This window comes from Sus scrofa, chromosome 10 (genome assembly GCF_054392235.1).
Source record: "Sus scrofa isolate SSC_HxYL_T2T_F1_AM1 chromosome 10, Sscrofa_HxYL_maternal_Yorkshire_Landrace_v2.0, whole genome shotgun sequence".
In the NCBI taxonomy this organism is placed as follows: domain Eukaryota; kingdom Metazoa; phylum Chordata; class Mammalia; order Artiodactyla; family Suidae; genus Sus; species Sus scrofa.
The window spans coordinates 71,797,634-71,822,999 of record NC_139392.1 but is presented as its reverse complement, the minus strand read 5'-3'; the positions used below and the strand labels follow the sequence as shown (position 1 = coordinate 71,822,999).

General features: G+C 46.6%; 1 protein-coding gene across 45 annotated transcripts in view; it reads right to left on the bottom strand.

The window, feature by feature from the left end:
* RSU1 (Ras suppressor protein 1) overlaps window positions 1–25,366 on the bottom strand; it is an 883,461-nt gene that overhangs the window by 822,793 nt on the left and 35,302 nt on the right. For 44 of the 45 annotated variants that reach the window (XR_014817908.1, XR_014817911.1, XR_014817897.1 and 41 more), the window contains one exon: window positions 7,598–7,718. Coding sequence is in view for 4 of the 45 variants with exons in the window: in XM_021064827.2 (XP_020920486.1) it covers window positions 7,598–7,718 (121 nt within the window). In the remaining 41 variants the exon portion in view is untranslated. Of the gene's footprint in view, window positions 1–7,597; window positions 7,920–9,631; window positions 9,946–23,977; window positions 24,223–25,366 lie in introns of those variants that run through there. The other variant, XM_084980221.1, reaches the window with a different exon arrangement.

The window sequence follows — 25,366 nt, the reverse complement described above, 5'->3', positions numbered from 1 at the left end:
TTCAGTCCCTGGCTCAGGAACTTCCACATGCCGTGAGTGTGCCAAAACAAACAAACGAACAAACAAAAACCCAAAAAAAACAGAACAGAAAGATGAGAACCTGCTAGAGACTGCTGTACAAAAATGTCAATACACTTAAGGCTTCTGTATCATAAACATAAAATGGTTAAAATGGTAAAATTTTATTTATGTCGTGTATTTTATCACAACTGAAAATTTTCAAATATATGTATCTCTCACCAATGAAAGCTAAGGAAAATATTTTCCTAATATTTTTTATTTTCTTCAAGACTCTTTTTTTTTTTTTTTTGGCCATGCCATCAGCATGTTCCTGGGCCAGGGATCAAACTTGCGCCACATCAGTGACCCCAGCCACTTAAGTGATAAACACTAGATTCTTTCTTAACCCACGGAGCCACAAGAGAACTCTAAGACTCTTGTTTCTTTATTTAAAGGTTCTTTGTAATTAAAGTACAGCTGATTTACAATGTTGTGCCAATTTCTGCTGTACTGCAAAGTGACCCAGGCATACACATATATACATTCCTTTTCTTATCTTCCATCATGTTCTATCCCAAGATGCTGGATATAGTTCCCTGTGCTATAGAGTAAGCACAGGGATGCAGATGCTTATCTGCATTGCTTATCCATTCTAAATACAATAGTTTGCATCTACTAACCCCAAACTCCCAGTCCATCCCACTCTCCCCTCCTCAACTCCTGTTTTTCTTGATGTGGTTCCCTCTGAACACATGTAAAACCTGATTTAAAAAAAAAAAAAAAAAATCTCATATAGGCTGGCAAATATTGAAAAGTAGGAGGGGCTGTGACACTAAAAATAATTCTAGACACTGATCCTTCTCACATGAGATTCAATTCTGTTCACACCCACCAAACAGGCCTTGTAAGAAATAGCTGACAGCAAAGAGAGAAACCTAGAAACGAGTGATTTCCACTTCATGATGAGTATGAGTCTTAAGCTAACCTGACACTTAGCACAATAACCTCCAAGACAATTTACTGTAATGCTAAAAACTGATGCTTTCTCTGAATTCGGAATTGGTGAAGCACACTTATGCCAAGTGTTTTGCCGGGGTCACCAAACTATCAGCGACTGGAGGCAGGACAGCACTGGCTCACCATCTCTGGGAAGCAGCGATGGATGCACTAACAGGGTACGAGAGGTTAAGTACCAGGGGCCTCTCACTCTACTGCTGTGAGAATGACAAGTGTCTCAGAGCACTCAGTACTCCTGGAGGCCAAGGCACCCCTCACTCCCAGACCCGAGCGGGAGGATGCCAAGTAAAGCGAAGGGAAAAATCAGAGCGAGTGAGAAAAGCACCGAAGCATACATCAGGCACTTCTTTCTTTTTTTGTTTTTTTTTAATGATTTTTATTTTTTCCATTGTAGCTGGTTTAGTGTTCTGTCAATTTTCTACCGTACAGCAAGGTGACCCAGTCACACATACATGTATACATTCTTTTTCTCACATTATCATGCTCCATCCTAAGTGACTAGATATAGTTCCCAGTGCTATACAAGCAGGATCTCACTGCTTATCCATTCCAAAGGCAGTAATTTGCATCTATTAACCCCAAACTCCCAGTCCATCCCACTCCCTCCCCCTCCCCCTTGGAAATCACAAGTCTGTTCTCCAAGTGCATGGTTTTCTTTTCTGTGGAAAGGTTCATTTGAGGAACTTCTTTCTTTAAATGATATTAAAAGTTATCTATTTTTTTAATTTTCTTAATTAATTTTTTTTTCCTTTTACAGCCGAATCTGTGACACATGGAAGCTCTTGGGTTAGGGGTCCAATCGAAGCTGCAGCTGCTGTTCTACACCACAGCCACGGCAACACCTGCTTCGAGCCACATCTGTGACCTATGACGTAGCTTGTGGCAATGCCAGATCCTTAGCCTGCTAAGCAAGGCTGGGGACTGAACCCACATCCTCACCGACACTACATCAACTCCTTATCTGCTGAGCCAAAATGGAAAGTCCAAAGTAACCTATTTTTGAGAATGACCAATAAAGTTTTTCTTTCCCAACATAGGAGTACACTTGTGAAACATGAGGTACAGGAAATGCAAGCTCAGACTTACTTGGAAGAACACCAAAAAGGGAGTTCTTCGCCCATCTCCAGCCTAGAGCCGAGAGCTGATCTTGCCTTTGAGTGGCAAGAGTTGACCACACTGCAGGTCTCTTTCTCCTTGAGTAATAAGCCCACACGCCCAGCATGTCAGGAACTCAGCAGAGGCCCCATCCCAGTGGCAGCAGGGAACGCAGTGGATCCACTAACCAGGCGGGCAGAGTAAACAGCAAATGAGATCTAGAATCTCAAAGCAACTGGGAGCTGACATGCGGTTTGGACGGTGCATACACATGTCCTAATTGCTCTGCTGCCCTAAGGTCTCTGGTGTCGATTTTTTCATGCTGGCTGTTTATTTTCAGGGGTCTTCCATGCCTTGCCTTAACCAGGGCTGTGCAGGTATACTTCTCTATGCTTTTTGAGAGCAGAAGTATTCTTTATGAAAACCCAACTTATTTTTTTTTCTTTTATGGCCACACCTGTGGCATATGGAAGTTCCTGGGTTAGTGGTCAAATCAGAGCTGCAACTGCAGACCTACACCACAGCCATGACAACACCAGATCTGAGCCACATCTGTGACCTACCATGCAGCTGTGGCAACACCGGATCCTCAACCCACTGAGTGAGGCCAGGGATAGAACGCACATCCTCCTAGACACTATGTCGGGTTCCCAACCTGCTGAGCATGACAGGAACTCCCAGAAACCCATCTTAATTCCTTTCCCAAGGAACTAAGAGTTGCTTTCAGACTGTGACAACACCATCCATGTATCTATGTAACTAAGTACAGGAGTGTTAACACAATCAGTAAATCACTGAGAGCCAAAAATGCAAACAGCTCCAAAGTTAGAGGCAACTTAGATGAAGTCAAGAAAAAAGGCAAGCTCACCACTCTGTCCTGAGGCACCTTGAACCTAGACAAACAAGACCTGGGCTCAGTTTCCTCTTCCCAAAGCCGTCTCCATCTGCACTTTCAGCTACCCCACCCATCCCATCCATACTGTCTCAGCAGTTTACTGCTTAAAATATATATATGTATGTATGTATGTATGTATGTGTGTGTATATATACGTATGTGTGTGTGTGTGTGTATATATATATATATATATATATATATATATATATATATAATTTTTTTTTTTTCATTTTAGGGCCACACCTGCAGCATATGGAAGTTCCCTGGCTAGTGGGTCGAATCAGCTGCCAGCCTACGCCACAGCCGCAGCAACACAGGATCTGAGCCTCGTCTGCAACCTACACCACAGCGGACAGCAATGCTGGATCCTTAACCCATGGGGCCAGGGATTGAACCCGGGTCCTCATGGATATTACTGCGGAGCCACAACAGGAACTCCCTTAGATATTTTTCCATATAAAATCCCTCCCCTGCCTTCACAGTCCCAGCCCTGGTTCACCAGGAACAGACGCCTGGACCCCTGATGGGTCTCCTCCACGTGCTCTTGCCTGTGAAAATCATCTCCTCCTCCCCGCCCCCCGCAGCCCCGTGCACACTCCCCCAAGGTCTGCAGGATAAGACCACAGCTCCGTGAGTTGAGACGCAAGCCCCTCCGTTAGTCCTTGACTCCTTGCCACAAAGAACATGTATTTATTTACAAGCTGTCTCCCCTGTGTGCTCGCAAAGGGCCGGGTGGCTGGTACCAGAACAGCACCTGGCCCAGAACTAACGGCTCAAGATACACTCACGGCTCAAGATACACTCACGGCTCAAGATACACTCACGGCTCAAGATACACTCACGGAATGAATAGCAGACTCCACGCTTCTCCTCCTGGCCTCACCGCCTCCCTCGCCCCTCCCTGCCTCACACTTGACGCTCGGCAACACCAAGCAACTCCTGCAACGGGCGGTGCTCTGAGCTCCTAGGTGAGCCATTCTCGCAAGTGATGTCTTCCCTCGACTTGTCAGCCTGAGGCCACCCCTCTCAGCATCAAGGTTCACTCTGATACCAGCCTATACGGGAACTCTTCCTGGAAACTCACCTGGAGACCCACGTGCTCCCTGTCCCTTCCTCCCACCACCATGTGACAACACCCCCCACATCAGTGACCCAGCCAGACACTGTCCCCCCCCCCCACAACAAACACCTCCTTAAGACCAGGGACTGTGACTTTCACCACTGATCCCCAAATGAGCAAGGTTCCGGAGGCAGAAAAGGCACCTACTTGCTCACAAGATAAATGAATCCAAAAGTAAAACAATGACAATGATGAGCAAAAGCTCAACGCAGGTACCACTTACTATGTGCCAGGTGCTGTCCCGAGCACTTTATGCACAACGATGAACTCAGTCAATGATGAAGAAATGTACAGTAGGAATACAGGTCTAGGAGTTCCCTGGTGGCTTAGTGGTTAAGCGATGCCACCGCTGTGGCGCAGGTTCGATCCCCGGCTTGGGAACTTTCACATGCCTCAGGCATGGCCAAAACCATAAATAAGTGTTTAAAAGAAATTTTTCAAAATACATATCTAGTATATATGTCTTGTTTTAGCTTCTTTCTTACAAGCAAAGGAAATAGTAGGACTTGATTTTCAGAACAGAGATATAAACGGAGGATCCTTTCTTTTCTGCTTTGCCAGATGGGCTTACAGTCTCCCTACTTGTAGGAGGAAAAACCCATCTGCTAGAAAGTGACTTTTCCCCTCCTCTAAACTTCACTTCCCCTAGACATGAGGAGGAAGAATGCTCACGCCAGAGCTTAACGAAGGTCGTCTCTCAAGCACAGTGAACATCAAATTAAGTTTCCAACCCGATGCCTGGCGGAAACACTCTCAACTAAAAATCAGTCCAGAAGTGAGATTTTTTTTTTTTTTTTCAGGATTGCTCCCTAGTAAACTGACAAATACCTGGCCAGCTTCCATAGCCACTCTGTGTAAATCATGAACTGAATCAACGCATGTAACGGCTATAATGTAATGACTGTAAGACTTCACACAGAGGATGGGGCATGAGTGGGCCACTTCCCTTAACAGCTACAACAGTGACAATGGAATTCACAAGCCCAAGTTCTGGGGGGCGTTTATGGTGTCTGATGGACAAGGCACGGACCCTCAACACTGGGGTCCCCTGATAAGCTCCGCCACGAACCTCAGGGGCAACCAGGAGCAAGTCACTTAACCCCGTGGAAAGATCTGGGCTTCCAGGCAGCAAAGTGAAAGCAGGAACACCTAGCCAGCCTCTTTTCCAACTGCCGAGAGCATCAGATACTGCTACCAGGACTTGAAAACTGGGAAAGCCTTGGGAGACTGACCCAAGAAAACATCTGCACAGTTGATGCTGGATCATGTTTCCCCCATGTTCTCTTCTAGGAGTTTTATGATGTCTTATGTTTACGTCTTTAAGCCACTTTCTTTTGTTTTGTGTCGTTTTGTTTTAGGGCCACCCCCTGCAGCATATGGAAGTTCTCAGGCTAGGAGTCAAATCAGAGCTACAGCAGCTGGCCTACGCCACAGCCACAGCCATGCCAGATCCGGGCCAAGTCTGCGACCTCCACCACAGCTCACAGCAATGCTGGATCCTTAACCCATCGTGCAAGGCCAAGGATTGAACCCCTGTCCTCCTGGATACTAGTCACATTTGTTATCGCTGAGCCATGATGGGAACTCGCCTTTTAGCCATTTTGAGTTAATTTTTGTGCATGGTGTGAGGGTGTGTTCTAGCTTCATTGATTTACATGCAGCTGTTCAGCTTTCCCAACACCACTTGCTGAAGAGATTTTACCCATTTTATACTCTTGACGCCTTTGTCAAAGATTAACTGACTATAGGTGTCTGGGTTTACTCCTGGGCTCTCTGTTCTGTTGCACTCACTGATCCATAGGTTCATTTTTGTACCAGTAGCACACTGTCTTGATTACTAGTGCTTTGTAATATGATCTGAAGTCTGGGAAGTTATACCCCCTACTATGGATGAATGGATTAAGAAGATGTGGTACAGGAGTTTCCATTGTGGCTCAGCAAGTTAAATACCCAACTAGTATCCACGAGGATTCGGGTCCAATCTCTGGACTTGCTTAATGGGTTAAGGATCCAGCGTGTCATGAGCTGTGATGCAGGGGGCAGATGCAGCTCAGCTCCTACACTGCTGTGGCTGTGTAAAATGTGGCACAAACGAACCTATCTATAGAACAGAAACAGACTCACAGACAAGGAGAACAGACTTGTGGGTGCCAAAGGGGAAGGGGGGAGGGAGTGGGATGGACGGGGAGTTTGGGGTTAGTAGATGCAAACTCTTACATGTAGAATGGATAAGCAATGAGGTCCTGCTGTACAGCACAGGGAACTATATACAGTCTCTTGAGATAGACTATAATGGAAGATAATATGAGAAAAAGAATGTATATATATATGTATGACTGGGTCACTTCTAGGTACAGCAGAAACTGACATATTATAAATAACTATACTTTATTTATTTATTTATTTATTTTGTCTTTTTGCCTTTTCTAGGCCCACTCCCTCGCAGCATATGGAGGTTCCCAGGCTAGGGGTCAAATCAGAGCCGTAGCCGCCGGCCTACGCCAGAGCCACAGCAACGCGGGATCTGAGCCACATCTGCGACCTACACCACAGCTCATGGCAACGCCAGATCCTTAACCCACTGAGTGAGGCCAGGGATCAAACCCGCAACCTCACGGTTCCTAGTCAGATTCGTTAACCACCGAGCCACGACAGGAACTCCTTTTTTTAATTACAGTTATTTTGGAGTTCAAAAAGGCAAAAAGACCAAAAAAAAAAAAAACAAAACAAAACAAAAAAAACAGTAAAGCAAATGCAACCTGGTTCTACTACCTCCGATCATTTAAAATGCCTCTTTTTACCTTAGCATAAAGAGAGACACAGGATTATAACCTCTCGACTAGAAAAAAGAATTACAAGAATTCATGATGCAAGGTTAGGAAATGTATCCTTCCCTCTGGAAAAAGAAAGTGCTTTGTACACTATTTCTACTCAACACAGACAAGAAAAAAACAACAACAACCCTATTACAACTGGTCTGCATAGTCAGTGTGCTATGCAGTGAGATCCCTTCTTGGTGAACCTAACAAAAATAAAATTTTATTGTTAACAAAACACAATTTAAAAAACCCTCCCTTACTGCATCAACGATTAGCTTCTCAATTAGTGAGCAAACGGATATGCACTAATGCAGACCATTGAAAAGATATATTAAAACAATAAAAACTTTTGGAGTTTCCTAGTGGCTCAGTGGGTTAAGGATCTGCCCTTGCAGCTGTGGCTGGGATTCAATCCCTGGCCCGGGAACCTCCATATGCCATGGATGCAGCCAAAAAAACAAAACAATACAAAACCTAAACCAGAAAAACAAACAAAAAAAAAACCTTCAAAAAATCTAAAATGTGGCAAGAAATTAGAAACCAGCTTCTCGGACGTAATCACACAAATGGCAGAGCCCGCCCCTGCCCTGGCCCACGTGCCCCTCTCAGCCCTTCCTCTTCCCAGCTTCCTTTCTCCTCGAGGCTACTCACCCAAGGTTCAGGTGTTTGAGTTTCTGAAGGCTGCTGATCTGCGTGGGCAGTTCCTCAATCTGGTTGTTAAAAAAGTTGAGCACTTCCAAATTCTTCAGTTCTGCTATGTTGGGTGGCACAGCTACGGAAAGAGAAATGCTGAGTGTGAAGGCAGGCGGGCCACGCATTTGGTTCTCCTTTCAAATGGAAGAAAGATGAAACTCCAGCATGGCCATCGTATTCACGTCTATTCACCTTCCTTAATTTTTGTAGGTGTTACTTAGGGAACAGCTCATCGCCCAGGAGAAATGGAACTGTTTCGCCAAAGGGCAGAAGAGAACTTCTGTGCCATGAACAGCTTATAAGTGGATATGACAAAGCATACATCCTTCCATTTTTTTTTAATTTCTTTTTCCCATTCCAGTTTCGTCATCCCAGGGACATACAGCACTGTCTAAGTTCAAGGTGTCCAGAGTGATTTGACTTACACGCACTGTGATTATGGCGGTGTTAATGAACACCCATCATGGCAGAGAGATATAAAAATAAAAGAAAGGGAGTTCCCGTCGTGGCGCAGGGGTTAAGGAATCCGACTAGGAACCATGAGGTTGAGACTAGGAACCATGAGGTCCCTGCCCTTGCTCAGTGGGTTAACGATCCGGCGTTGCCGTGAGCTGTGGTGTAGGTTGCAGACGCGGCTCGGATCCTGCATTGCTGTGGCTCTGGCGTAGGCCGGTGACTACAGCTCCAATTAGACCCCTAGCCTGGGAACCTCCATATGCCGCGGAAGCGGCCCAAAGAAATAGCAAAAAGACAAAAAAAAAAAAAAAAAAAAAGAAAGAAAGAAAGAAAAATAATTTTTCCTTGTGACACGAACTCTTAGAATTTACTCTCTTATATACAGAATTAGGCTTTTATCATTGTCATGTCTTGTCTCTTAAGTGCAACTGTTTTCTTCCTTTTGGTTTCCTCCTATCTCCACCCAAATAAGGTCAGCAAGCTCCAAATTCCTTCCCTAGTAGCGATCCATTCATCAGACTGTTTTCATAATGGGACATCTAACTGTTCTCTTAACGTCGGAATCAATCACAATAATTTTTAAAGTCAACCTTAACTGATGAAATAGTCAAACTACCTCGTTTCTGATTCTGGCCTCTGGCCTTTGCACCGTGATCAATACAGAGACACACACCCCTCATATCAGATTAGCGACCAATCAGGGCATTGTTATCATACGGCACTATCAAAAACCATCTCAGGAGTTCCCATTGTGGCTCAGCGGTTAACGAATCCGACTAGGAACCACGAGGTTTCGGATTCGATCCCTGGCCTCACTCAGTGGGTTAAGGATCTGGCGTTGCCATGAGCTGTGGTGCAGGTCGCAGATGTGGCTCGGATCCCGCGTTGCTGTGGCTCTGGCATAGGCTGGCGGCTACAGCTCCGATTAGACCCCTAACCTGGGAACCTCCGTATGCCATGGGAATAGCCCTAGAAAAGGCAAAAAGACAAAAAAAAAAAAAAAAAAAAAAATCTCAGTAGCATGATATAAATGAGTATGGAGACCAAAGGTTAAAATAAACCACCAGGGAGCTGAAAGGTTTCTCCTTCCCCAGAGTGTATCCTTGTAAATATGAATTTAAAAGCCAAAAGCATCTTTGCCTCAAAAGTAATAACTCTCAGTTCCCTGGGGGCACAGTGGGTTAAGGATCTAGCACTGTCATTGCAGGGGCTCAGGCTGCTGCTCTGCTTCAGGTTCGATCCCTGGCCTGGGAACTTCCACATGACACAGGTACAGCCAACAAAAAAAAAGCACTAACTCTCAGAGTTACCATTGTGGCTCAGCGGGTTACGAACCCAACTCGTATCCATGAGGATGCCAGTTTGATCTCTGGCCTTGCTCAATGGGTTAAAGGATCCGGCATTGCCATGGCTGTGGTATAGGTCACCATTTGACCCCCTAGCCTGGGAATGTCCATGTGCTGCCAGGTGCAGCCCTACAAAAAGAAAACAGAAAAGAAACAAGAGCAAGGTGAGCGGGACATTCCTAACAGATACCTGAGATACTTAAGGAGACAACCACGCCAAGAACTCCAGGGGCAACTCTCCGGGCAGGAGAAGCGAGGTGGGCAGGCTCCCTGTTCATTACGGCTGGGAGTCCGCGTTTTCAGCTTTATCAAATGTCCAAGGTATCGATGACCTGACTTCTTTTAGAGGGACACAGGCTTGGTGAAAGTTAAGAGCAAAGTGTTCACCGGAGGCGGGGACTGTGCAGATTAGAAATCAGTCTGCACTAAGACTCTGGGCAAGAGGCCGTGGTCCAGATGCAAAATGAACAAGGCGTAGTCGTTACTGAAGAGGCTGCGGCGGCGCTGGAAATGATAAGGCAGGTTTCAATGGGCTCGTCAAGGCAGCTGGTCCTTCCAGCAGCCACACTCTCCAGGGCCAGCAGGAATGCGGGTGAGCCCTACCTGGACAGTGTGGCTGCAAAAGCACACCTCTGGGTGTGTCATCAACAACATGCTTCGGCGCAAGAATGCTCGGTATTCCCTTTGGGTTAGGGACCATGAAGAAATTCACCAGGCCATCACGCTGTGCTTGCTGGGTTTCTAGGTGGCCAGGTTTACCTCTTCTCTCTACCGGGACCCTGAAGTGTGTCAAGTGCAAATCTCCGTTACAGATGACTACAGCCCTGGCTCAGAGACCTTGCACTTGGCTGCCCCAGTTCACCCGCCAGCTACCACGAAGCTCCCTCACTGCACTGATCCGATTAGTCCGAAGAGCAATAAAGAAAGTTAGTGCAACCCGGAGAAAATGATCTCAATTTAACCACAAACCAAGAATAATGCAGCCAGAATTACTGCTGCCTTCCCAGAGTTACTTTGCCAATGCAATTAAACGCTGGTCTGCAGGTTTCACCTTCGGTGACAGGATGAGAGATTATTTCACTCTCCTTGCTAAATCAGCCCAATTTAAACCCTCAGATTATGCTAAATGTGATTTACGGCTTGGTTTTGTGGACACAAACAATGACCCCCGCCCCACATTCAATTTATTCAACCTCAGTCAGATTTTTAGTGTGCAGGCGAATTTTTGGCTTAAGACACCATTCAAACGAGAGGAAAGAATTACATGACTAATATTCTTCCTAAACTACAGAATCCCGCCCCACCCCCATTCCCGGCATTAGTAACAAGCAAAAGAAATTAACCTTCAGACCTATTTGGATGGGCTAACAGCCACTCTTTGAACCAATGTTTAGAGGATGCTTAGATGGTGCACAGAAGTGAATACTTTTGGCACCTAGCATTGCAATACTTTGGGGATAAAGCGGAGGCATACGAGTTAAAGAAAATAAGATCGGAGTCGATAAATGGAGACAGATCCAGTGCTTGAAAGCAAACTAATCCCAACAAAACGGTCCATGCGAAAATAACCAGTTCGAATATGAGTTGTGCAGTAACTCAATTGTGGGAACCACTTACAAAAACCTATTATGGAAAGAAGCAGCCATGTGTCACTGGTCCAAATATTCCAGTGGAATTTTCAAAAGAGCTACGTGACCCTAGCGAGAAGCAGCATTTTAAGATATAACTAAACAGTGAGCATCACTATCTTTCTCATTCTGCATCTGCAATGTTCCTTTTTCATCCATCTCTCCAGCTTCTGCGTGTGACCCCCACCGCTGCACACACACGGTCTAAGGGAACAAGGAGTTGAATACACACAAGAACGAAGGGCCGAGTGATGGAAGAACTCAGGAGGCCTGGATCCCCTGGCAGCCCCTGAACTCGCTTTGTGTCCTTAACTCAACTCCCACCCTCTCTGGGCGTCCGCTGGCTCCAATATAAAATAAGAAGGCTGGATGATGCCCATTTCTCCTTCCCCTCCACGTGGCTTCAGCGTGCGAGGATTCTAAGAAGAGCTGGGTTACAAAAATCAATGATATGGATTTAAATAATGCAACAAATGGGGCCCTCAATTAGGACGCTCAGCCATGTAGAACTTTGCTTACGACAGAGAATTTACCATCATTTTCTGTCTAACTAATGATGGCTGCTTCAATCTGGAGACTTGAGAGCCTGGAGAAAGTTGCAGAAAGGCCCTCCCAAGGACTCTGAGGTGCTGCCTGGGTCCTAAATGCTATCTTCTGCTCTGGGCACGGGATCAGGCGACCACTGAGGCCACTCTCAGCCCAGCGCTTCTGCTGCATTTTGGAAAAGGTGACAAAGCTGGGGTCATGTCACCCCAAGAACTATGCCCAGAGGCTCATCTTGGAGTAGCTTCTCACATTTGTAACTATTCGGACAAGCCCAGGAAGACACTCTTTTCCTTCAAGTCCTCCTCAAGCGAAGAACCTGAAAGTGACGCTCGAGTTTCTTCCATTCTGAGAACCGTGTACCCATCCAGACTCAGCAGTCAGCCCCCCTCCAGGGTTTCTGGATGGTTGTGGAGCTGATCTTGGAAAGACAGCCGTGAGTGATGGCTTGAAGCGAGATCTTAATTCTCTGCTCAGGAACTGAACCTGGGCAGCCTGGGTGAAAACCGGGAGTCCTAGCCACTAGACCAGCGAGAGGCTCAAAGCAGAATTGCCCTGATTCTTGCCCCCACTGAAAGCAAGAATGTTGCAAGGAGGCAAAGACTGTGAAAATGGGTACAAGGTTTATTGTTAGGAAACACAGTACAACACGTGGGAGAGCACATAGACACAGAGTCTGTTTAAGGCAGAAGCAAAGCAGTAACACATCCAAAGGAGTGAGGGTGGGAACTTCCCTCTCAATGAGGAGCCCCGAGAGGTGGTTTAAGCTACTTACATGGAGCAGCCCAGTAAGTGACTGGGTGTACTGACCCCACCCAGTTTCCTCACCATCAACCAATCGGAGAACTGTGCGCAAGCAGATCACTTACCCTGCCACCCCACTCCTTCACCTGGCTTTTAAAAATGCTTTCCAGGAGTTCCCTGGTGGCATGGTGGGTTAAGGGTCAGGCGTTGTCACTGCAGTGGCTTTGTTTCTTCCAGGTCTTTGTTTTCCAGTGGGCAATTATCTTGTTTTATCTTTCACACCACACCAGACCCAGAGCTCCCCAGATCCGCGTGCGCCTCCTTTGGCCAAGCTGGATTCCAAAGCAAAGCATGGCAGGAAGGTTGCCCAGATTTATTAAGGCCTGGCACCCTCCCTTTCAGACCCAGAGGGGGTCTCCCTGACCCGAGGATGGGACGTATGTGACCTCTTGGTCTCTTGCCCCAGCAGGACTGAGCCCCCTCTTCTGATCCTGTCATTACGTGTTTAACAAGGTCCCAAAAGACAAGTACCAATCGCTTGCCCTGTGCCTGCTGTTATTTCTATCTTGAAGTATAAACAGGTGGCTGGTTGTAAATGTTTATCTAGGAGTCCACCTACCTCCTGCCTCAGGACAAGAAACCTAAAGTGCCTGGGGGCTCAGGAAGGGGGAAGCGGGGTGCTCACCTCCAACAACACCTCTTTATAACATTCCCTGGGGCAGGAAGCCTCGGACAGGCCGCAACTCCAAGAACCAACCCACTGACTCAGCTTTATTTCCGAACAACAGCTTGAATCCTCCTAACAGGACACAGCTCTGTCTGCGTCAGTTACATTTACCACAGGCACAGCCACCGGGGGCTGCAGAGATGAAGGGAATTCACAAACCTCATGTTACACCCAAGAACATGCTTCCTCCACTCGCTAACAGCAGCTAACCGTTTCCCCAACTTAAGAACCTAAATCAACTATTATAGCACCCGAAGCTTCGCTCTAGGAACATTTTCCCCCAGAATATAAAATTAACAACTGCACAATCAATAACTTATTTTCTTAAAGGCCTTTAGTTCATTCATTCACACAATCATAAATAACAGAAGATGCTCTAGGGCTGGGCGTCCAATATTCATTCAGCCCCCAGTTCTGGGTGGCTGTTTAAATGTAAATCTAGATGGGGAAGATGGTACACCGGTGCAGCCCCAAAGGAAGAATACAGAGGTTCCTCCAAAAACTAAAAAAAGAACTATCCTACAGTCCAGCCAGTCCACTTGAGTATTTGATTGGAGGAAATAAAATCACTATGTCAAAGACATATCTGCATGGCCACCGAAACGCAACAGGAGCCTAAAGGGCAGGACCCAGTGGGGGCCTTCCTGGGGCAGCCCTTGCCCCACATCCTCTGCTTCGGCCCCTCTGTGTGCACCCACACAACAGTATCTGATGTGCATTTCCTGAGGTGTTTTACCAAATCTGAAAATCCCCCCACCCCTTCCACCAAAAGGAAGATGGCAACTTCCTGATGACCCTGAGCACGGACCACCCCCCCCAGGCCTCCTGGAGCCCAAGGACTGATAACGTTAACCCCATGCCTCTGCCCAGTTCCCTCACCAACAGCCAATCAGAGAACTGTGCACAAGCTGATCACTTACCCTGCCACCCTACTCCTTGGCCCGGATTTTTTAAATGCTTTGTAGGCGTTCCCTGGTGGCAACTTAAGGATCAGTCCTGGTCACTGCAGGGGCTCAGGTCTCTCTTGTGGCACAGGTTCGATCTCTGGTCCAGGAACTTCTGAAAGCCACGGGCATTGCCAAAAAAATGCTTTACAATTTTGGTTCGAGGAGTTTGTTTTTTGGTGGGAGTGAGGCATGAGCCACCCACATCCTTGTATGGCCGGCAATAAACTTTTCTCTGCTCCAAACTCCTACGTTTTGGTTGGTTTAGCCTGCTGTGTGTCAGGCACATGGACTGGCAGTAACAGTGGGGTCATTTGCGTCATTATTCACATCAGTCAAATGTGGACACAACCAGAATGTCCTTTCACAGATGAATAAAGAACATGTGATACAAACACATCCTGCACCCTCCCCCCACCCCAGACACAGACACACAAATCCTACTTAGTCATTAAAAAAGAAGGAAATTCTGCCATTTACAACAACACGGATGGATGGTGAGGGCCTCATGCCAAGTGAAGGAAGTCACACAGTGAGAGACCTTGCTGAGATCTGGAATCTATAAAAAGAAAGCACAACACACAAACAGACCCAAAAAATCTCATGGAAAAAGACATCAGATTTGTGGTCACCAACAGTCCAGAGGTGGTGGGGTAAGGGGGCGAGTCGAATGAATGGTATTAAAAAAAGAAGAAATATAAAAAATAATAAATTGAAATCTAGATGAACTGAAATTAAATAAAATCCATCACTCAGTTGCTTGGTCACAGGAGCCACAGTTCCAGACCTCGGCAGCCACATGTGACCAGGGGCTACCACCATGGACACCACGAGTACAGAACCTCCAGCTGCTACCACCATGGACACCACGAGTACAGAACCTCCAGCTGCTATGCCAAGTTCCCCTGGAGAGCAGTGCTCTCAAGCAGGGCCTCACACCATCAAGTTCATCAGAATTGCCCGAGAGCTCAACCGGGAGTAGGGGTGGGGTTCCCCCAGAGTTTCTGATTCAGTAGTTTGGGACGGGGCCCAAGAATCTGCATTTCCAACACGTTCCCAGGGTTGGGGGCGGTGATGCTGCTGGCCTGGGGACCCTATTTTGTTTTGGTTTGGGGGGGGTTTTAGTTTGGAGAGGTTTATTGGCCGCACCTGTGGCATTCTAGCCCAGGGATGGAACCCACGGCACAGCAGCAACCTGAGCCACTGCAGAGACAACACCGGATCCTTAACCCGTTGAGCCACAAGATAACTCCTGGGGGACTCTATTTTGGTTCAGAAAACTTTTAAGTCAGTGGTAACATGAAAATCATTCACCCAATATATATGTCCCTTCCTGCACATAAGGATAATGCAGAGTCAGATCATAATAATCAATCTTATCCAAATTAGGCCTCCTCTGCCACCCACATGAGCTACTGACGCCGGGGGCTGATGAAATGTGAAAAAAAAACAAAATTGGGAGTTCCCACTGTGGCTCAGCTGGTTAAGAACCCAACATGTTGTCCATGAGGATGCAGCTTCAATCCCTGGTCCCACTCAGTGGGTTAAGGATCCAGCATTAGCCCATCACCACAAGTGGCAACATAGATCACAGATGCGGCTCAGATTTGGCATTGCTGTAGCTGTGGTGTAGCAGAAGTTGCAGCTCCAACTCGACCCCTAGCTTAGGAACGTCTACACTCCAGGTACAGCCGTAAAGAGAAAAAAGAAGGGAAAAAAAAGAAAGACACTTCCAGTGGCTCAAACACCCAACCTGGGGGCTGCCAGCAAATCATTTCCAACCAGCGTCTGCTCCCCGACACAGATCACTCTGGTGAAGCCAGCATGGAGTGGCGTGGATGGCATTCAAGGAAATAAAACACCAAGTTCCCTTGTCCACCGGACCCCATGACCACCGGGCAGCAGCTTCCTCCCGCCCCAGTGCAGTCACATGCCCAGGTGCCCCCTCTGACTTCTGACGTCACTGTGGAATGCTGGGCGGCAGTGACAGCAGGGGCGGCTCTGCTGGGGGGCTGCCAGTCCGAGGGCTTTCAGAGCACGAGCATCTTGCAGCCCCTGAGGCGAAGCAACAAAACTGGGGAGGGTGACAGGCACCACGCAAAACATAAGGACGGGAACTCGGTGCATGCAGCCCACGGAGGTCACGCACTGGTCTTTGGGACCATATGGTCCTTGCGACAGCCGGGTCCCCTTCGGCTAGGAAAGAGGAGGAAGAGAGGAGGCAGCAGCTGCTGGGAGGTACTCGTCATCAGCAGGGGTGGCACGAAGTCGAGAAGTGAACTCCAGCCCCATCTCCACCAAATGCCCCTGCCCAGCTATTCCTGCCACATCACCCAGGCCGGCTTCAAACCTGGTGACTTCTGCAAAGGAGACGCACTCAGCTAGGGAGTGAAAAGCAGGGGCCCCAGCCTGCATGACTCTTGGAAACCACAAGTCAGTGGCTCAGCCGTTGCCTCTTTTTTCATTTCTGGCTGCCCCCTCAGCATATGGAGTTCTCGGGCCAGGGATCAGATCCAGGCCACAGTCACGATCTAAGCTGCAGCTGCAGCAACGCAACGCCGGATCCTTAACCCACTGAGCCTGGCCAGGGAGCGAAACTGCATCCCAGCCCTCCCAAGACACCACTGATCCTGTTGCATCACAGGGAGACCTCCCAGCCACTGCCTCTTTTATAGGAAATCAGCCGTGGGCTACCAGTCACTCCAAGTGTGAGGAGGAGGAGACTGAGAGCAGGGACCACCCGCCCACAGAGAGGCCAAACCAGGACAGGAGCCAGCAGTGGGCTCACACCCTGGCCTGCCTTCAGAGATGCTGAAGTGCCAACCCTGCACCAAAGAAAGCCGGGAGGTCCCATATGGGATAACGTAGAGCAGGAAAAATCGAATAGCGCTGCTTCCCCAAGCTGACGTACTGATACTGAAAAGAGGAGATCTCTGTGGCCACAACAGGTAAGAATGCCTGGTCAAACTGCTACAGGTTCCTGCTGCTACATAAAAATTAACAGAGATGGGGAGTTCCTGTCATGGCGCAGCAGAGACAAATCTGACTAGGAACCATGAGGTTGCAGGTTCAATCCCTGGGTTAAGGATCCAGCGTTGCCATGAGCTGTGGTGTAGGTCACAGACGCGGCTCGGATCCTGCACTGCTGTAGCTGTGGTGTAGGCTGGCAGCTGTAGCTCTGATGTGACCCCTAGCCTGGGAACCTCCATATGCCACAAGTGTGGCCCTGAAAAAATCAAAAAAAAAAAAAAAAATTAAGAGATGGATAAACAGATGGTAAAAGACATTCCAATGAGGCCAGTTATGCAGATTCCTAAGTTCCACTGCTGCAGAGAAGTTACTAGAAAAATGACCAGGGAGTTCCTGTCATGACTCAACATGCTAAGAACCTGACTACTATCCATGAAGACGCAGGTTCACTCAATAGATGAAGGATCCCGGGTGGCTGTGAGCTGTGGTGTAGGTCACGGATGCAGCACAAATCCCAAGTTGCTGTGGCTGTGGTACAGGCCGGCAGCTGCAGCTCCAATTCCACTCCCTAGCCTGGGAACTTTCATATGCCATCGGTGCAGCCCTAAAAAGCAGAAGGGAAGGGAGGAAGGAAGGAAGGAAGGAAGGAAGGAAGGAAGGAAGGAAGGAAGGAAGGATGGATAGATGATCAAAAACACAAGAAGACACAAAAATGGGTGCGATTATTCATGAGACAGTGGGAGGAGAAAAACCAGTTGAGAAGAAACGGTAAAAGCAAACACGGTCTTGCCCCCACTATTTCCTGAATACGACACTGGATAATCACCACCACGTTGGTGGGAAGACACCAAAGGAACAGAAACGATGTGAAAGATGAGACGACAGGAAATAGGACTTGGGGCATTTTCTTGGTCAGAGGGCAAGGACAGTCCTCTTCATCCTAAGCCCTAAGAGCTGGAAGGTGTCAGTCGACTCACACCACAGAGGGCATGTCTCGACTAATTACACAGATGCCAATTCTCTTAGCAAATCTGGAGTCATCATTCTGAAGGCCATTTTAATCATCACAGGTAAAAAAAGAATTTCACTCTCGCATAGCAGTAATTATTATACTCTTCAGAATCTTATATGCAAAAAAAGGTCATTTGTACCTATCGTGATTAATGACTTTTGTTTTCTGCCCCAAAACACACATGGTGGCTAAGGAACTAATTAGATGACAGCATACGAATTGGAAGTTCAGAAGTATATGGACAAGAACCAGCTTCACAGGGATCTTATGGGATTTTCCACAGGGCAGCCATTAAAACAGTGAATTACAGTAGTTACAGGTTATTTAAAAACATAAAGTTTATGGAACAGTAAAGCAAATCCTCATTTAATAAGATCTACGTGTTCCTCGAGGTAAAAATGAAATCACCAAAGAGCTAAACAGCCACCCAACAAAGGTCAACCTGCCTCCGATATTATTAGCGTTCTAAGTGATGAGAATAATGCTACTTTCAGTTCATCAAAGGTACTTACTGGGCACAGCTACACCTAGAAGGACATACGTAGTGGATCGTGAGCCTCCTTAAAAGTCTACATTTGGTTAGATCTACTAACCAAAAATAGCCCTGACTGTTATTGATCCCTTATATTGATTTTGCAATATTGTTGCAAAAAAAAAAAAAAAAGGTCCAACTCTTTCAGCAACAATGAGCATAATCAATTATATAAAAATTAGAGGGAAAAAGTTACAAGCAAGCAGCATAGCAGATTTTATAGAGTCTAACATACAAAAATCTCTGTCCCTGGGCTTGAAAAGGTATATAAGCAAAGCCAAGCACATCTCCTAAAAAGCTGACCAGCAGGAGTTCCCACTGCAGCACTGTTACCTGACTGCAGTGGCCCAGGTTGCTGGGGAGGTGCGGGTTTGATCTCTGGCCCGCGGCCGTGGGTTAAAGGATCCAGGGTTGCCGCAGCTGCAGCCTGGAACCAATCCCTGGCCCGGGAACTTCATATGCTACAGGTGCAGTCTTAGAAAAAAGTTTAATTTAAAAATTAAAAAAAAAAAAAAAAAAAAAAAAAAAGCTGACAAGCTTGGATTTCTGCTCCTCTGAGGACACGGAATTTTAGCTGACGTCTGAGTCTTGTACTAAGGTCCTGAAGGAGCCAAGGAAGGGTCCACACCATCTTCAGGAACCCTCCCAAACCCTGAGTTCTTTTCAGGAACACACCTTCGAAACGACACTTCACTGCGGAGCCACGCAGGACACTGACACACAGCTGTACTTTGGGAGCTGGGTCGGAGGAGCAGGAGTGCTAACGGGAAAGGCAGTGGTGGCCTTGGACAGCCTGGGAGGACGTGCCATGGAGTGGAGGGGCCAACAGGACGGAGGGCCCTTCCTCAACGAAAGATGCCAAAGAAGTCTGGAAAGAGCCAAGAGCGAGAAGGAGAAGAATGCCAAGCAAATCTCCATCAGTGCAGAAAGCGAGCTCGGGGACAGAAAAAAAGCTCTTCAATAAAGAAACAGGCTCTTCGATAAAGAAATCTCATTGTGACTAGTACTATACACACTCAATCCTCAATTATGAAGAGGAGACAAAGGACAAGTCCAATGCTCTCTCTCTCTCACACACACACACACATACAACACGCATAGCCAATAGTCTGTCTTCTCGTACAGTGAAGTATGACTTTAGCAAGACTCATACACACGGGTTGCTTCTCTCCCTTCCTCGCCTCCCGTTTCAATGCTGATGAAGCGAGTAAGGGAGGCAGGAAGGAAGCGGATGGAGGATGCCTGGCGCCGGAAAAACCCTCCTGGTACCTTTGTTAACTCCACTTCTAAGGATAACGGCTATGCCTTTAGTGTGGGACTCTCCCTGCTCGTCTATCTGAACAAGTAAAGATCCAGGGCCAATGACTGGTCCCCGGAGCTCAGAGATGCCCTGAAGTGAGGGGCTCCCTGCCCCTGGGTATCATCAGGAGAGGCAGGGAGGGAGGGCGGGCCGAGAGGCTCAAAGCCATCATAAAGGCACCAACCTCCAGCTCTAGAACAACCCCCTGCAGCCTTGCGGTTCCCCTGGACACAGAGCAGGGCGCCCCAAAGCCCTAAGTCTTCTTCCTTTCACAATCAGGTCGGGGTCTCTGGGGGCTGTGGTCCTGTGAGGCTCATAAGCTGTGGGTACCTGATCCTGTATTTGCTACACAGCGCTATTCAAATGGCTGGAAAGGAGGGCTTCATGGAGAAAGATGAAAATTCATCTCAACTTTTGGAAAGATGAGCAAGCCTGGCAGAGAGGGGCAGGCATTTCTGCTAAGAATCAGGGAACTCGGTTGGAGATTACACAGGCGGGGGGCAGGGGGAAAGGCTAATGGGAGAGCAAAACGTTAGACAAAAAAGTTCAGATGGAAGAGGTGAAAATGAGGTTGAGTTTGTTAACTTGTGGCCAATGGTATCTGAATGCAAACTTGAAATAAGGCATTCTCCATGTTTTACTGGAGTTGAAAGAGTACAAATATATACTACAGACCTCAAGCTACTGCGGGTTCAGTTCCAGGCCATCAAGATAAAAAGAGTTTCCTAGCGTACACCGAAGTTGTGTTTCCCCTATGCTGCAGTCTATTGAGTGTGCAAAAGCATTATGCCTAAAACTATGTACTTACCTTCATTAAAAAAATGTTCTTGCTTTAAAAAGATAACCATCATCTGAGCCTTCAACGAGCTGTAGTAACATCCAAGATTACAGATCTCCGTGACACATAATAATGAAAAAGTCTGAAAGAGTGAGAGGATTGCCAAATGTGACAGAAAGACGGGAAGCGAGCAAATACCATTTGAAAAACAGTGCCCACAGGCGTGCTCAGCACGGGGTTGCCACAAACCTTTGATATGTAAAACAAACAATATCGTGAAGCGGAATATAGCAAACCACAATAAAACAAGGTCAGCGTGCATGCATTTTACTTGAGATTACAAATTCTTTTTTTTTTTTTTTTTTTTGTCTTTTTAGGGCTGCACCTGCAGCATATGGAGGTTCCCAGGGTAGGGGTTAAATTGGAGCTGTAGCCGCCTGCCTACACCACAACCACAGCAACTCGGGATCCAAGCCACGTCAGCAACCTACACCCCAGCTCACAGCAACACCAGATCCTTAACCCACTGAGCCCAGGAACTCCATATGCCATGGGGTGGCCAGGGATCGAACCCGCATCCTCATGGATAAGCAGGGTTGGTTAACAGCTGAGCCACAACAGGAACTCCTCATGAATGGTTTTAACAGGGTCCACAGACTTGGTGAAATGGTAAGAATTATATGCATTCTTCCAAGAATCACAGCTTTCACCCTGATTTCTCTTTAAAAAGATAAGTGAGTTGGAGTTTCTGCTCTGGCACAGCAGGTTAAGAATCTGATGCGGCCTCTGAGGGGGCTCAGGTTCGATCCCCAGCCTGGCACAGTGGCTTAAAGGATATGGCATTGCCACAGCTGTGGGGTAGGTTGCAGCTGCAGCTCAGGATTCAACTCCTGGTCTGAGAACTTCCATATGCCATGGGTGTGGCCAAAAAAAAAAGTTAAGAACTGCAAAAACTGCTCTAAAAGAATGTACATACCCAAGAATTACACTTTTGAGACTATCTTCTCTCACTCTCCTACAGGAACATATTACCTCAGAGAGAGAGTCAACAGATGTTTTATACGGAAGTTTCTGCTAGGAAGTCAATTCCATTTGAGGCTTCTACTGTAAACATGAAAAGAAACCCTCTCCAAGATCAGTTCCCCGCAACGGGCTAGTCGTGGCTGTGAAAGTGACAGGTTCAACCTGCCTGCACATTATTTTCTCCACAGCCTGTCATCTTTCTGAAATGCGCGTAAGTGAAGCTGTTCCACGTAGCAGTATACTGAGGGTGTTCCCGAGGTGGCACAACGGGATCGGCGGCAGCTCTGCAGCGCCAGGACGCAGGACCCATCCGCGATCCGGCACGGTGGCTTAAAGGGTCCAGTGCTGGTCTGGACTGTTGACTGTGACTTAGATCTGATCCCTGGCCTGGGAACTCCATACGCCATGGGGTGGCCAAAAAAAGAAAAAAAAAAAATTATTGCGGAAGAAGTAACACACTACCCTTGAGCTCGCTTCCTCTGAGCACAGGGCGGGACTCCAAGAAAAGGAATTTGCGGGGAGGTACACCGGGGGGTGGGGATGCTGAAAGGAGAGGGATCAGAGGACGACAGTGTGCTGAGGACACAAGTGCATGGAAACCCACCTTCTCCAACTTCACCCACTGGCCTTGGGCTGCGCTGGAGCTGGACTCTGGGGCCAACAGAAGCTTCCGTCTCATGACCCTGCATGCTTGCTCACTACACGCCAGAATAACAAACTCCCAACTCTAGGCCATTTTTTAAATGGTATGAGGGGTATCATCGGAAAGATACTGTTCAATTCATGGCTGGCAGACACAATGCTATGTATATGTTGTTGGTTTTTTTCCCAAGTCCAATCTTTCAAATGATGGCACAGGAACAAACTGATAAATGGGCACTAATTAAAAAAATAAGCTATTGATCAAAGCCTCTGTATTATAAACCCATCCATACCCTGTTAAAATGCAAACAGCCAAGTTGTTTTGATATTGTCACAAGATAAATTCATGACACGGAGACGATTTATTTTGCATATGCCCCCTCATAGTTTAATTTCATACAAGCCATACACAAGAACTTTTGCTCACGGCATGACAAATAATCTATGAAAGGGGAAATAACGAGAGACTGAGCAACAGGAAGGTGCCGAGGACTGGTGAAGGTCATTCGTACAAGTTGGGAGAGTTAATTTTTCTCACTCATCTCAACCATCTATTATGTCTGTAGAAAAGGATTTTAATTTATTGTGCTTTTTAAAAACTGCTTCATTTTCTTCATTATAATTGGATCTGCATATTCTGAGACTGCGATGTTTTCATGTAAAACATGCTGCTTAATGACTTTATAATAACAGAGTGGAGATCCTATCGACATGCACATATACACACCGGCATAAAACCTTAAGACGTTTCTATTAACTCCCATATATTTAGAATATTATCTTTATAAAGAAATTATTGAAATCACTAAAGAAAATATCCCAGCATTTTCTTGTTCACTCTAATTTCAAATTCATACATGGGATATAACAAATAAAAACATAATCCGTTTAAAAAAAAAAAAAACCAAGTTTTGCCATAACACTTGGGTTTACTGCCTGTCTTGCCGTTTCCGACACATAAAATGACGAGATACGGTCCCAGTTAAGGCTTGAAATGGCCGGGAAAACTGGTAATATCTCAAGAAAACATTTCACATGACAGTTAAAAAGTTCAAAGCATAAAACTAAACAATTACATTCAGAGACCCACACTTAGAAAAGGTTTACAGAGAGCTGGCTGTTCAATGTTTGTACAGAGTAAAGAGACATCCTTTGCATTTTTTGCAGAAAATGATGAATGTTTAATCCTTAACATGCATGGGCCATAAGATGAAAAATACTCTTGTCGTATTTAAGGTGCTGGCAATACCTATACATGGGTTTGGCTATAAGAACAAAACTACTTCTAAAATGAAGAAAAGCATCACATTAAAAAATTGATGCGCAGAGGTTGTTTCATCATTGATGCAGAATGCAACTTTCTTCATAATGAATACTACGCTTCCCTATACAGTGGCATTCTAAAAGAATATAAATATGCACAAAATGGACATTTCCCTGAGTCTTACATGGTTATTTTTAATTAATATCTGGTTACATACATATATATTTTAAACTTCATTCCACAGGGGGAAAATATCTCACAAATACTCAATACAAAATGATATTATAGAACGCCATAAAATTCTCCCAATTTACAGAAATTGGAGGCAACATTTCTAACATGAGAAAGCAGCCATAACAAGCACTAAAAATGACATGTGAAACTGAATGTGGACTTTAATTTTGGGAGCCAAAGAGAAAAATAACATACCTCCTTACTGAAGGATCTACATTAATTATGGCAAAACTGCACAATGAAAATGGCAGGAGCAACAATCCCCGTTGGACAGAGCCGAGAAGTGTGGGGCGGGGGGGTGTGTGGGAGAATTCATCTGACAACACAAATTTGGTTTTTAATCTTTTAGCTCAAGATGAGGGGGGAAAGAAGCATATCCAACAGTGACCTCTAGTGGACAAGTCTTAAAATGGTTGTCTCAGAAAGAAATCTCTTGAAGACTGAAAATAAGGAGCAAAACATTGACAAAGTGAATTCTCCCAAATACCATAAAAACCAGAGGTGAAATAAGGTGCAGACTAAAAAAGACGCAGCCACCACTGGCTTACGAAGGAGGGTCATCACAATGGCAAGAGGGCAGAGACAGGAAGATCAGCTTCGAAATCACAGCTGTGTCCCCTTCTTAGAACCTGAGAGCAAGCAAGCCCTTAAGTCTATCCCCTAGCATAACTCACCACCGTCCAACCCACTAATCAGCCAGCATTTATATTAAGACTAGGCCGGGAGTTCCCGTCGTGGCGCAGTGGTTAACGAATCCGACTAGGAACCATGAGGTTGCAGGTTCGGTCCCTGCCCTTGCTCAGTGGGTTAACGATCCGGCGTTGCCGTGAGCTGTGGTGTAGGTTGCAGACGCGGCTCGGATCCCGAGTTGCTGTGGCTCTGGCGTAGGCCGGTGGCTACAGCTCCGATTCAACCCCTAGCCTGGGAACCTCCATATGCTGCGGGAGCGGCCCAAGAAATAGCAACAAAAACAACAACAACAAAAGACAAAAGACAAAAAAAAAAAAAAAGACTAGGCCCATGTTCCCCAGACGGAGTTCTTTGCCTGCGTCTGGTTTTATAAATGCCGTTGAAAAACCAAGACTGATTTGTATAATGCATCTTATGGGATCATTGCCTACGACTCCAGGTATCTGAGCAACCGCAAGCAAGGACAGCACAGCCAGGGCAGTAACTTTGGAAGACAACCACTGCCAATTTGATGAGGATCAGCAGCCATTCAATGAGTTGTAACATTTTTTAAAAAAAAACTCGGCACTGGAATTCCCATCATGGCTCAGCGGTGAGCAAACACGACTAGCATCCATGAGGATGCAGGTTTGATCCCTGGCCTCGCTCAGTGGGTTAAGGATCCGGCATTGCCATGCACTGTGGTGTAGGTTGCAGACGTGGCTCGGATCCCGGGTTGCTGTGTCTGGGGTATAGGCTGGCAGCTACAGCTCCGATTCAACCCCCTAACCTGGGAACCTCCATGTGCCGCGGGTGCAGCCCTGAAAAAAAGACAGTAAGACAAAACAAAAAAACAAAAAAACACCTCAGCATCCTCCTGGCACTTCTGGGGGATGGTATGATATATAAGTGAAT